General features: G+C 31.8%; 1 protein-coding gene across 2 annotated transcripts in view; it reads right to left on the bottom strand.

The window, feature by feature from the left end:
- Positions 1-12,426, bottom strand: part of CalpC (calpain C) — a 43,982-nt gene extending 31,556 nt beyond the window's left edge. For both annotated transcript variants that reach the window (XM_073074755.1, XM_073074756.1), the window contains exons 1-2: positions 12,286-12,426; positions 632-781 (exon numbers count right to left, since the gene is read on the bottom strand). In XM_073074755.1, coding sequence (XP_072930856.1) covers positions 632-769 — 138 coding nt within the window. In that variant the 5' untranslated portion in view covers positions 770-781; positions 12,286-12,426. The remainder of the gene's footprint in view (positions 1-631; positions 782-12,285) is intronic.
- Between the last annotated feature and the right edge of the window lie 831 nt (positions 12,427-13,257).

Raw genomic sequence — 13,257 nt, 5'->3', positions numbered from 1 at the left:
CATACTTAAACAAACCGACTGACCACATGTATAGGACTGTGAACCTTGTTGCGATATTATAACCAGTTTTGGAGGAAATTCTGTAGGTACCTACTATGTGAGCGTTTATTGGTTTACATTCATTAAATAAATTACGATCAATATTTGAAATTATTTCATCACGTAGTGGGGTTATTTTACGTTTTATCTTGGCTTTATCTGCTTCTTCTTATGTTAAAGATAGTTTTTTGAGACTAACAAATTGCCGGGGTTTGTTGAGAATTCATGTACTTTTAAACTACTGTTTGCTGGATATAACCAAATTATTGTTTAAAATATTGTTATTCAATTATGTAGGTAATATTTTGTTATGTTATATTTAAAAATAATAGGTCAGTGGGTAGGTCTGTATTCAAACATTTGATATCTTCACACGTGATATCTACTTCATGAGATGTACCTAAATATTAGACTTTAACTTTTACTATTACTAATATTTAACTAACTCTACTAATTATGTTCATAATACTTTTGTCGTGGTGTTCTCAAATATCTTATATTGTAACATCATACTTTTTTTTTTTTATCAAACTTATTTGCAATGTCAATAGTTACAACCCTAGAAGCTAGAAAGTTAATAAAAATGTCTTACCTTGGCTCGTTTCCATTCAAATGTGAAAGGTGGTACTTGATGGTAAAATACAGAAGGTTGTATGGCAGGAAAGTCAGGATCTTCCCATAAAAGCTGTCGCTGGAGACAGCTAGCTTTTATGCGCTCGAAGTCCGTCATCTTAAGACTGCCCTGAAATAAAAACAATATTACGAACTGTTAACATTAAGTACTATTATTTACAAATAAAATCATTTTTTTCATCTAAATATATATAACTCAAAGGTGACTGACTGACGTAGTGATCTATCAACGCACAGCCCAAACCACTGGACGGATCAGGCTGAAATTTGGCATGCAGGTAGATGTTATGACGTAGGCATCTGCTAATAAAGGATTTTGACCAATTCTACCCCCAAGGGGATAAAATAGGGGATGAAAATACTACTTCGTAACGCAAGCGAAGCCGCGGGCAAAAGCTCGTTTCAAATAGGTCTTTACAGCGCACTTTTTGAATGTCAGTAGGTGCAACTACCACTACTTCACGAGGTGTTTCGTTATGGAGAAGAAGCGGTGAGAGAAACTACATAACACGCAACTTTTTAAAAAATAAATGTTTTACAAATGAAAACAATTAAATATTTTCGTGATTTACAAAGAGATTAAAAATATATGTATTTCCTACTACATAACGTACATAATAATATACATAAATGACTTTAATATGCCATGAATGATTTGCCCACATATGTTTTAAAAAAATTAAGAATAAAAAAAAATACCCTTCAGTATATGAATATAATATCAAACAAAACAGTAACAGCGAGTCGCAGAGATCCAATAAAAATACATGTAGTAAATAAAAACTTGCACCAAAAACTTTTCATTGTGCGAAGAATATTTATTTTCTTAATCTGACTACATTATACAATCTCGTTTTTATTCAATATGTTTTAAGAGCAATATTGTGTCTGTAATTATCACGATCATTTTCGCAGGTTAAGAAGCATTTTCAGAGTGCCTTTACATAAATGTACCTAATTTTGATGAATGAAAAGGATTGAAATATCTTACGATATTTAGTTTACAAACACATTACGTAGTAAAATATAAAACTAATTTAGTCTGGTATGTATAAATATGTTAGGTATATGTGTAAGTTAGTATGATACATACATTGCAGCTTATTGAATTGTACTTCACTGCATAGTCTCTTCAATGATAATGTTGACATGTAGTACACCGCCAGTCGTCAGCCTTGTGTCACGTATATTCAGAGCTAAAAACCTCGAATTCAAATAATTTAAAACAATATCCAACCTACTTATAGCGCCCCCTACCGGTAAATGTCATTATCGTTTTTCGTGCAGCCTGTGTACATTTATGATTTTTCAAAATAAGAAATAAAATAAGTAATTTATCGTAAAAATTGTTAATTTATAACAAATATTTCAATTAATAATTTATAAAAGACGTAGGTGTGATATATTGTGCAGAAAAGTTACAATGGAAAATAAAGAATTTTGACGAAATTATTCTGAAGACTTGTACTAGGCGGCCATTACGAATGCAGTCGCAAATTGAAAATGTATTATTTTCATTTATTAAAGATAAGATGATAATCTTATATATTAATGAGGAATGACAAGGTAAATTTTTACATATATATTTTTCCAAGCAAAGGATTTTTAGATTACCATATTGTTCTGTAGCAAGGAATTTGACGTCTTATGTTCATTAACTAAGCTTGTCACCTATTTAGGTGATCTCGCTTATTTAAATCCTTATATAAATCTCGCTTATATAAAGCTATGAACATAGAAATAGGGTGCTATTTAGCCCCGTGCATGGGTACTAACCCGTTTATACTGAGTATTTACTCACATAAAAGAATCTACTATTGAGTAGAATATACCTAATAGGTATTCACCCGTTCAAATAAGGTTATGACCCTTACATATTGGATATTTACCTACATTACAAGAAATAGGGTGCTATTTAGCCCCGTTCATGGGTACTAACCTGTTTATATTGAGTATTTACTCACATAAAATAATCTACTATTGAGTAGAATATACCTAACGGATATTCATCCGTTCAAATAAGGGACCCTTACATATTGGATATTTACCTATATAACAACTATAATAAGATACTACTATTAAGTAGACGGATACAACAGATATTCACCCATTCTAATAGGGTATGATGTCCTTCACATCGGGTAAATAACCCATATAACAAAATACTAATAATCAGTAGATAGACACAACTATTACCATCAATTGGGTGTAATGATTTTAATGAATGAATTTTATTGAAGAATCATTCAGATTAATAATGTACATGATACAGGATATAGAGATGACAATTTATATCCTTTTGTAATACTCTAGAAGAACCTAAATTTGGTTTAACCATTCATAAGAATTTGGTATCTAGGTAGATCAGCATATTAAAGAGTAATTTACTAAAGGAACTATCTATCTATCTAGATGGTGATAGATAGACTAAAGGAAAAAATAGTTTAAAGGAAGAACACTAGCCTCTAGGAAACTGTGGGACGGATAACACATGATTAGACTTTAAAAGTTGCACAAGGCGCAGTTACTATTGTAGCTGTAAAGAGTCAAAAGCCATGCCACATCAGGTGAATGCTTACTGCTCTCGAGCATTTGACATGATTGTTTCTTAATAATTTTAAATTATTTGCCTTTATAAAGATAATTTGCTATCAATTATCTTATTACTGGTGCTGGTCATTTATTATGTATAATAAATAATAAGAAGAAATTTCATAGTACAAGTACTGGAACAAATGATCGGAAAAATGGTTTAAGAAACAATGATTGTTCAATTCATATATATATAGTACAATATTTTATAATAACAAATATAACGAAGATATTTACACTTCATCCTATGATAAACTTCATCCAAAAGTTTGAGATACTCATACCAAATAGGGTCATTATCTGACTTACAACAAGCCTCATGCACAAATACCTGTATCACAGAAAGGCTTGATCGAAGTTTCCTTTGGAATAAATCTTCAATCACAACAGATTTTTAGGTGAGTGGTTAATAATGTGGTCGATTATAATTATAATTTTAAAGACCAGTTGTAACAAATAACTATTGACCCAAGTTTTGCAAGTGGTTAGCTTTAAGAGTCTATTTGTATAAACACTTAAACTCATTATTCTCAAGGAATGAAGATTTTTTACACATACATATATACACATATACTCGGTATGTGTGTGGAAAGACTTCTCACATCAGTGGTAACATATTGTTTACTCTTAACCAATTTTTTACAATATTTTTACTTTACCAACACCTGATGATGGTGATGTTGGTTTATATTGAATATCTTGGTCTTAATCTTGAGCTTTAAATAAAGCCTGGCATTCCACTCACTACTTACTATTGTTTTCAAGAATGCATATTTGGATACTAATTCATGATTACCTTAAACAGTGTTTACATGTCTATGGTTAAATGGAAATTCTATGCATTTCAAGTTCTTTCCTTTGGTTTGAGCAGAACACTATATTTATGTTTTTACTAACCTTTTAAAAGATACAAGACCATACATAACTGATTAAGATCTAGGGACATTGTGTCAGTTATATATTTATATAACAAAGTTCCTATTTGAAATGTCATAATATTGGACAAGGAACAATAACGACACTTAGTAATTTAGGATCATAGACATAATAAGCTATATCATTCTTTAGGATTTATTGGTTACTTAAAAGATAGTTTGATAATTGGAAATAATACAACTGTTAAGGTTGTTCATTGTATTATACAAGGAATAAATAAATAAAAAATCAAATTGCTTTACCATTAGATAAAAGATTAAAAATCAACACAAGGGTGAAATAAAAAGAAAAAGAAAAAAAAAAAAAAATATATATAATAATAATATTAAAAAATAAAAATTATAATAAATGCAAAGATATGTATATATCACACAACAATTTTAATAATGTTTATCAAAATACTATCCCTTTTACAGATAGATATAATTACAGGTGGTAGTTGTCATATTATTTTTATTATCGGGACACAATCAGTTATGTAACATATGGTCATTATTCTCGGTATTTTTGTTATTTGATTTAAATAACAAATCCAATCAACTATTTAAAGTTAAATGCAGCGTTACTTGTGCTTAAAGATATTTTTTCAATAATCATCTTCAACACGGTGAAACCCTAATACGTGTAGGCAACTCCACAGTTATTTCATATAGAAACAGCATGGTGTTTAATACCCACATTTAACCGTAATATCAAGGCACATATTGGATTTATTGAATACCCAAAAAATGTTTTTATTTCCCTAATACATTCAATAATTTCAGAATGAATTTGCTATCACTAAATCAAGATTATACATTGCGAATTAACACTTTGAAGGTTTTTAAATAGATTTATTTACTAGGAAACCTACAAGAAGTATGACTTACATGTCATGACTAAGGTTATACTACTTAAATGGAAATATTCATTTTATTTCTAATAAAATAATTGTTGTTAAAGATTATCTCTGAACGGTTGGGGAGTTTGTGGTAGTATCAGACTGGTCCAGACAGTCCTAAAAAATAGTATTAAAAGAAAAAAAAAAATAATAAATAAACCTTTCGTTTTGGAAGGGTTGCATTTTGGGTCTCATATGAATTTAAAAAGAAAAAAAAAAAAAAAAAAGATCTAGATCCATTTGTTTTTCGTCAACGCTTTACCCTGTATGTTACTCGCTTCCTCGAGGAGCGTTTCGTTTCTATACAAGAATCTCAAGATTTTGTTGCTCTACAGGCAATGTTAGACGCAATAATGAAAACGTGATGCTGGTGCTTATAATATTTTGGCCTAAAGAGTGTAAATAACTAGATCTATCTGTAGACTGGTTACAATATTCTTTTCATTTTGATATATATATATCTAGAATTATTTTTGTTCTTTAAATGCATATTTAGGTTTTCTATCCTCCATATCCCAAGTATGCTATTAGTTGGGATAGTTACATCTGATGTATAAATATTTTTAGCGAGTTAAGTGTAAAATATTATATATTATTTAGTGGAGATGAAGAATAAATACTGTTTACTTTTTTTGGTTATTGTAATTACTCATATAGTAAAAAGAAAAAAAAAAATAATAATATATGAGTAATATATATAAAACAATAGATATCGTATATAATATGACGTTCACTTGGTGTAAGCCCGTGAATGCCATTATTACTACCGATTCGCCTACATCTGAGTCGAGACTTCTAAAAAGTATACATAAACATAATAATAAAATTATTGTATATTAACCAAATTGCTTGGCGGAAGATATTGTATATTAAATTGCCACATGAATTTAAACCTTACTATAACCAGTGTTCAAACAATCTAGTATTACCATTATTTCATAGTAATCATAGTATTTGTCCAGCACATCCTTAATAAAATTACCTAGATAGGCCTAGTAACACTTGAGAGTTACAAGAATAAGTTTATTTCTTTTATGTAATCTTATAATACAGTGACCTCCCAGACGACAGTTTCTAGATTTTACCAACCACGGAGGATGATGGCATTGATATATCATTTTTTACAATACATACCATTAGAGAGCACGCTTTACCACGCTGCTACGCTGACGTCTAAACATATGAGTGTCAGTTAAGACCCTCTTAGAAGGATAGCTGAATGGATCAGATCTAAGTTCAATTTTGTAGTAGAGACGTTACATCAAACGTATACTTGATAACTGTAATTAATATTTAAATAGATATATTAAATTAGGAATTTTAAAAATAATAGGATTTAAATGTTTTTGTATCTTGTTTAATAGGCTCGTTATTTTACAAATCTCTAAACATCTACATGTCAACATTATCATTGAAGAGACTATGCAGTGAAGTACAATTAGAAATTAAACGAACTTACCTAAGTGAAGTTCCAATTTCAATTGTACGAACTGCATAGTCTCGAAATGATATTATAACCCACCCACCCATACTTATATACGATAAGTATTACCCATAATATCATCTATGTTGTAAAATAATCGAGCTAATGAACTTACATCTTGACCCCAGGATCTCTAAACTTAATGACATTTACCGGTAGGGGGCGCTATAAGTAGGTTGGATATTGTTTTAAATTATTTGAATTCGAGGTTTTTAGCTCTGAATATACGTGACACAAGGCTGACGACTGGCGGTGTACTACATGTCAACATTATCATTTCGAGACTATGCAGTTCGTACAATTGAAATTGGAACTTCACTTAGGTAAGTTCGTTTAATTTCTAAGTATTGGAGATAAATCTAATATTTAATTTTAGATGCATCAACTGGACCGTTTTAATGATAGAAAACAATTCAGAAAATCGCTTTCTCTGTTTTTTTTTTCTATTAGTTATAAATATTATGACGTTATCGAGAGACAAACATGAATATAAATTAATTCGTATGGTAATGGAGACGTGTTAAGAATGTTGTTCTATAAAATATTTTAGCCACTGTTGTAGGTGTAACAACAGCCTTCTTTAAACACATTAATAATGTAGGTTTAACTGCCCTTGAAATTATAATCAGGTATCATATATTTTTATAAAAGTTACTTGTTATTAGTTTTACCTATAGTATTTTGAATTTTATGTTTTCATTGTGTCAATACTTACGTATATTGTTAAATACTTTCACGTGTAACATTTATAATTTTATAATACTCTTATAATTTCTACCAGTAACCTTGCTTGCCATACACTAAATAAAGTGAAAGAAAAGGGATAAAGTTCCGCAAAAAATTACGTGTAACACAATCAAGATGTGTTTAACATGAAGAGCTGTACTGAAGACATATGAACAAAGACATCGCAGTGAGATAATTGAAAATCCGATGTGAAAAAAAGAGTTATTTCCATTGTAAACTAGAACAATCGAATAGTATTTTCATTGAAAGAGAGAGAAATTGCAATTGTACTCATGATTGACATACTATCCATATAATAGTCCTATTCTAGCAATGAAAGCTGGTCTCGCTTATCGATTGAGTTGACGACTCTGTTTTATTTATCGCCAACCTCAAAAACTATTCCGCATACTTTTGACAGAGTTTCACCATTTCACCGGAAAATCCCAAGTGGTTTTGTGGACCAACCAGAACCGACCAGATATAACTAACGCTAAATTTCTTAAATTAAATATTCATTTAATTAAATTTAATATCTGTTTTGCCATTTACCTAACAGAGCAAGATTTAAAAAGACTCAGATCTTAAATAGTTTCAGCATTTTTCTTTAGGCTGACGGTAAAAAAAAAATTAAATTAAAATGAAATAAATACGTAGATACTTATTTATAAATTTAGCTACAGTTGTAAGTATATCCTTGTAATTAAGTGCTATAAAGTGCGTTTAAAACTTTCACAGCCAGTGTATCAAGATTATGTATCCAAGTGTACCTTCGCTACGACACTATCCCATTGTTTAAAAGACATCAACGTACGGTCGCACTGTACTCATACCTCGTTATTATAGATGCAAGGACATCGCTTGACCCTTCTATTTGTGGATTAATTAAACAGTTATTCGTATAGTCCACGCCAAACTGCTAGTCCGCTCTGAAGTTGTTGCGAGCAGGTGTAGTCATACAATTTGATATGGTGACGCGAATCATTTCTATATTCAGAGCGGACTAGATGTTTTACGCGGACTCAGTATATAAACTTATAGCAACGTCAGTCCAATATATTTTATCACTAGAAACTGTCATAAGAAACTAAACTCAGAGGTCTGCACGGTTCCCTTGCGTCGTGGGTGTCATGCATGTATTTAATGCAAAATTAATGCAAAGAGGAAGTCTAAATTTATCGCTTAGCCATCTGTCTGTCTTGAAATATGATACCATGTGTCAAGTGTCGATCTGTTCTCGACCCAGGAGCAATGTTCATTGCTTTATAACAGGTGCGGAATAGATGGACCCTTGTAAATTAATTATACCAATAAATTTATACAAATAATAGGTAGGCAGATGTCTTTTTTTTCTTAACGAGGGGGAAACCTTCAAAAGGTACCCGACGATGTGGGAGCGACGCCGGGTTATGTGGCATTTTTACCGCACTAAAACCCCTCGGCCGTCCTCAGCGCTTGTTGGAGAACGGGATCTCCGACAGAACGCAACCGGAGTCCTCCAAGCGCGATGCCCGGATCGGACTCTGCCCTGGAAGAGCAGTTTTCGCCCCTCCTTTTACGACGGTATGCGACCACACATACCGCCGTCCTTCCCGGGGTCGCTTACTGGACGGTTCGAGCTCTCACTCTTACCACCCGCAACCCCGGAATGCCTACCTAGTAGACTACGGTTAACTAGTACCGAGTAAAAATATACATACAAAATAATAATATTATGTATTACTTGAAACATAGTCTTATTAATTTTCATAAATATAGTTATCAATTAAACGCAGGCATTCAAACCCAGGTCAGTAGTTACACCAGTGTAAATAGATACATCTGTTACATAAGATTGCAACACCGTTATAAAGATTAAGTACTGTAGCAATAACACTTCAGGCTCTCGGTCGTAACGTTACTGAATTCTACCGTTCATATTGTTATTGTATGTAATTGACTGAAACAAATCTGGCTTCTTAGACAAATGTCCGGAAAACTACTGAGCGCATCGCTAACTCCGTAGAAAGGCTTTGATATTGTTTGAACAACAATACAATTTGTTAACAATACGCAAAATAAATGGTATACATATTGAGTGTCATTGCTTTGCTCATTGTGTAACTGATAATCCATTATCATTTTATACTTTATATTATTTTAAACATATTTTACATCGGAAATTGTATATTTAAACACATGAAACAAAGTTGTTGAAAATGAAACAAAGGCATGTACTGGTTAAGTATGTTTTAACTGATTTCTAATATTTGTTAAAGGAATGTCTACTTTTATTACGCTGATCTGTGTATTTATAATGTAGCATCGTAGACAGGTTGATAATTAAGATATATGGCGTATCGAATCGTCGGACAACGTTGAATAAAATACTAGAGCGAATGGAACAAGTTAGAGCGACCCACTTGTTCAGCTCTCCACACCGCATCGATGAGTGGAAAGGAAGATTAGAGTATGTATGGTGCGAACGTTGTGAGGCTTCAGTGTGAGGAGGAAAGCGGGCTTTGTTTTCCATCTAGGTATAGTCCACGCCAAACTGCTAGTCCGCTCTGAAGTTGTTGCAAGTAGGTGTAGTCATACAATTTGCTATGGCGACGCGATTCATTGCTATGTTCAGAGCGGACTAGCAGTTTTACGCGGACTATACTATGTTAATAGTAATACGTGTATTGACTTCATACGTAGTTGATACACTTAGTATCACGTGAATTAATGTTATTGTTTAATAACAAATTATATAATTTATTATAGTTACTAAGTATATTATTACATGTACTTATGTGTGGTAGTAAAGTTGCGTGCCAACCGTTACGAGATAAAGAAATCTATAATACTTGTATTAGATATTTATTGTTGTATTCTTGTTTTGAGCATTATAAGCAAGCAAAAAATCGAGTTTCATTTTCCTCAAATTTACCAGAACTAACGAAGAAAAGCAGGACTATATATTTTTAATTTATTTTTATTTCTTTCTAGTAAGGTACCTTTGGTACAGTCGACAAGCCAAGTTAGTTTTCACCTCATTATTAAAAATTGGTAATTTGTAGTAAATATTTATCTTTGCTTGCTAAAAGTTAGCAAAAATAAAGAATGCGCACTAAAAATACCAAAGCGTTCTCTCTTGTAACACGACGCACCGTGAGAATGACCTACCGGATACACGCGCACGTGCCCCTCCGTCGCTTCACTTAACCATTCACAATTTGCTGTGCCTATCTGGACTGCACTATTTGGTGATCTAGATGTGAACAGACGGAACAAACCAAACACGCCACTTCGGATTTGTGGTAAACGCAACGTTTTTACAGAACAAGCTCTGCGTTTACAACGAGACGACGGTCTGTGTAAAATAGTAACTTTGAAATTATATTACTTAACATGGTTTATTGGAAAGTTTATGGAGTATTTTTTCTTTTATTTATATCATTACTTAAATTTATAACTGATATTTAGTTTTGTAATATTGAATTAAAAGGTTAATTTTAATAAAAAAAATATAATCAAAAATAAATTAATGCTTTTATGGTTACGTACTTAAATGGTAATACCGAAACCTAATACTAAGCCTCCGCTGTTTGTTCGTCTATCACAGGGTTCTATCACTTGAACCCTAATAGGAAGATAGTTAAAATTTTTATGCATTTAATTTTATGGTTGGTATGATAGCAAGTACTAAAAACAAACACTAATTAAACATTTGATGGTATGGAACCTCGGTGTTTGAGTTCGACTCGAACTTGGAAAATTCTTTAACAACTCTTTAATTTCGATAATAGACATATTTTACTCAGTATTTATCTATTATTTGCTTATAAATGCTGCCATTTAGAGCAGTGTTTAGTGAACTAAAGCACAAGCTAAATACAAGACATAAATTTATGATAAACGCAAATTTTATTTCTGTTGGAAAAGCTTTCGCCGAAAGCTGTTTCACTTCGTTGGTTCGAGTTAACACAGTTTATTTATTTCACCTTGGATTACACCAGTTACTGTCGTTGAAATGTCATTAAATATATTATTAACAGGAACGTTACGATTAAGATTATAAAAATGTTGTGATACATTTTTAAGATGCTAATAATACTACAGGAAATATAGTTATATTTGTCATTAGATTTCAGAAGTACAAGGCATTAATATTATATGAACTAGTACTAACGAATAGTTAGGAAACAAACGAGAATTAAAAACAAAAGTAGGTATAGCAGTTATTTGTCAAATTACAGTCACTTAGTTTAATCGAAGCTTATCACAATAGTTCATGTAAAAGTACCCTAATCTAATTCTGAACCTATATCCATCATCTTACTACAAAATGTTACGTATTTCCTCATGAACTTACAGAGGAAATTTAATAGTGTAGGTAATAATTACGTGATCTATGCACTCACGTCATATATGCCTTCTAAGATCAATGATTACTATAAATGATGTCACCGTGATTCTACGTGTGTAGAAAATACATTTTAGCACAAAAATAAGTAAGAATGGCCAACAAAAGAAAATATAAAAAGTTTCTGATAGATACTTAATGAAATATATGTTAAGTAGGTACTTCGAAGTAGCTACAAACTTTAATGCCACCGGCCAATAAAATATATCGAATAAGGGTACTTAGGTAAAATAGTAATAAGTATTATAAAACTATAAGATGTGTTAGGTATATTAAAATTAATACCATAGAAACAATTGTTATGGTGTTACTATAGATGTACCTAATACATTCATGATACCTACTACATGTACATGTAGACGCTTTGCAAATATTTACTTAACGGCGGATAAAGTTTTAACCCCCAAATTTGCTCTACCTGGAGGAAGCAAATCTTTTGACTCAGTGGCGTTTAGCCAACAATCTCACTACCTACTTGTATTGTAAAAGTAGCTCATTGCTCAACCGGTTCCTGCTTACGAAAATGAAAAACGAAAATACTTTCACAAATGAACACAAATTGCCATGTTGCTCGACCTAAGCTTTCAGTATTTGTTACTGACTTACCTTAGTTATGAAGTGACATTGTCCAAAACACTGCACTGGGCACAGATAGCTAAACCCACTCACGTGCACGGTACGCCGCGGCGTAACTGGTTTCCTCTTTGCCGCTGGACTTCTCGAAAGAGGTATCCCCTCTCTCGCTTGAGAAAGGTAAGCACTACGTTCAATGAGAGAGCGTTTTCAAGTTTATCGTTTTAGCGATATTACCCTACGATTGAATTATATACGGAGATATGTACCGTAGATATGCATATACCATAGATAGATAGGTAGATAGACTTTTAGATGCTTATGTACCTAAAATGTATAAGAGCGCAGAATTATTTATTCTCTTTCATCCGAATATAGTTGTTATGTATATACATATAGCTTAAGTAACTGCGAGTTCACGACGTTTTTTTAATTTTTCTCTTCGCTTTATTCAAAGTAGTGCATTTGTCCTAAAAATATAAATTAGGTCCTCTACGATCCAATTTATTAATTATTCATAAAATTTTAATACTTGTTGTTTTAAATATTGAAAATATTTATTATTTATGTAGGTATCCATTTAGATGTACATATTAAAAGTATGTTTCCAAAATAAATATAAAAATGAGGCGAATAAGCCGTTGAAACTTGACAAGGAACTCTTAAGACAAAACTTTACAATCGCTTTCGCTTACTCTGTAAAATTACAGCGAGTTACAACTTAAGACCGCGTGCCGCTGCTCCGCCCCAGTGCGGAGACAAACACCTATAAAACAGAACAGATTCTTTAAATACACCATCAGTTTCTATTTATGCCTAGTAATTAGAAATTTAACATAGATAGGTACATATTATGCACTTGCGTAAGTTCTGAAGGGGCAGCACAGGCAAATAATTATCGTTGATGTTTAGGATCCTAGTAGTTATTTAATTTCGTTATTATTTCGTATAGTACGTATATTGTTATGCGAACATGCAATATACATGCATATAAGTAGTAAATTG

This window comes from Epargyreus clarus, unplaced genomic scaffold, assembly GCF_041222505.1.
Source record: "Epargyreus clarus isolate Ecla_fem2 unplaced genomic scaffold, WU_Ecla_fem_2.2 ptg000007l, whole genome shotgun sequence".
NCBI classification, from domain to species: domain Eukaryota; kingdom Metazoa; phylum Arthropoda; class Insecta; order Lepidoptera; family Hesperiidae; genus Epargyreus; species Epargyreus clarus.
Note: the sequence above shows the minus strand (reverse complement) of the source record. Positions and strands in the feature narration are given on the sequence as shown.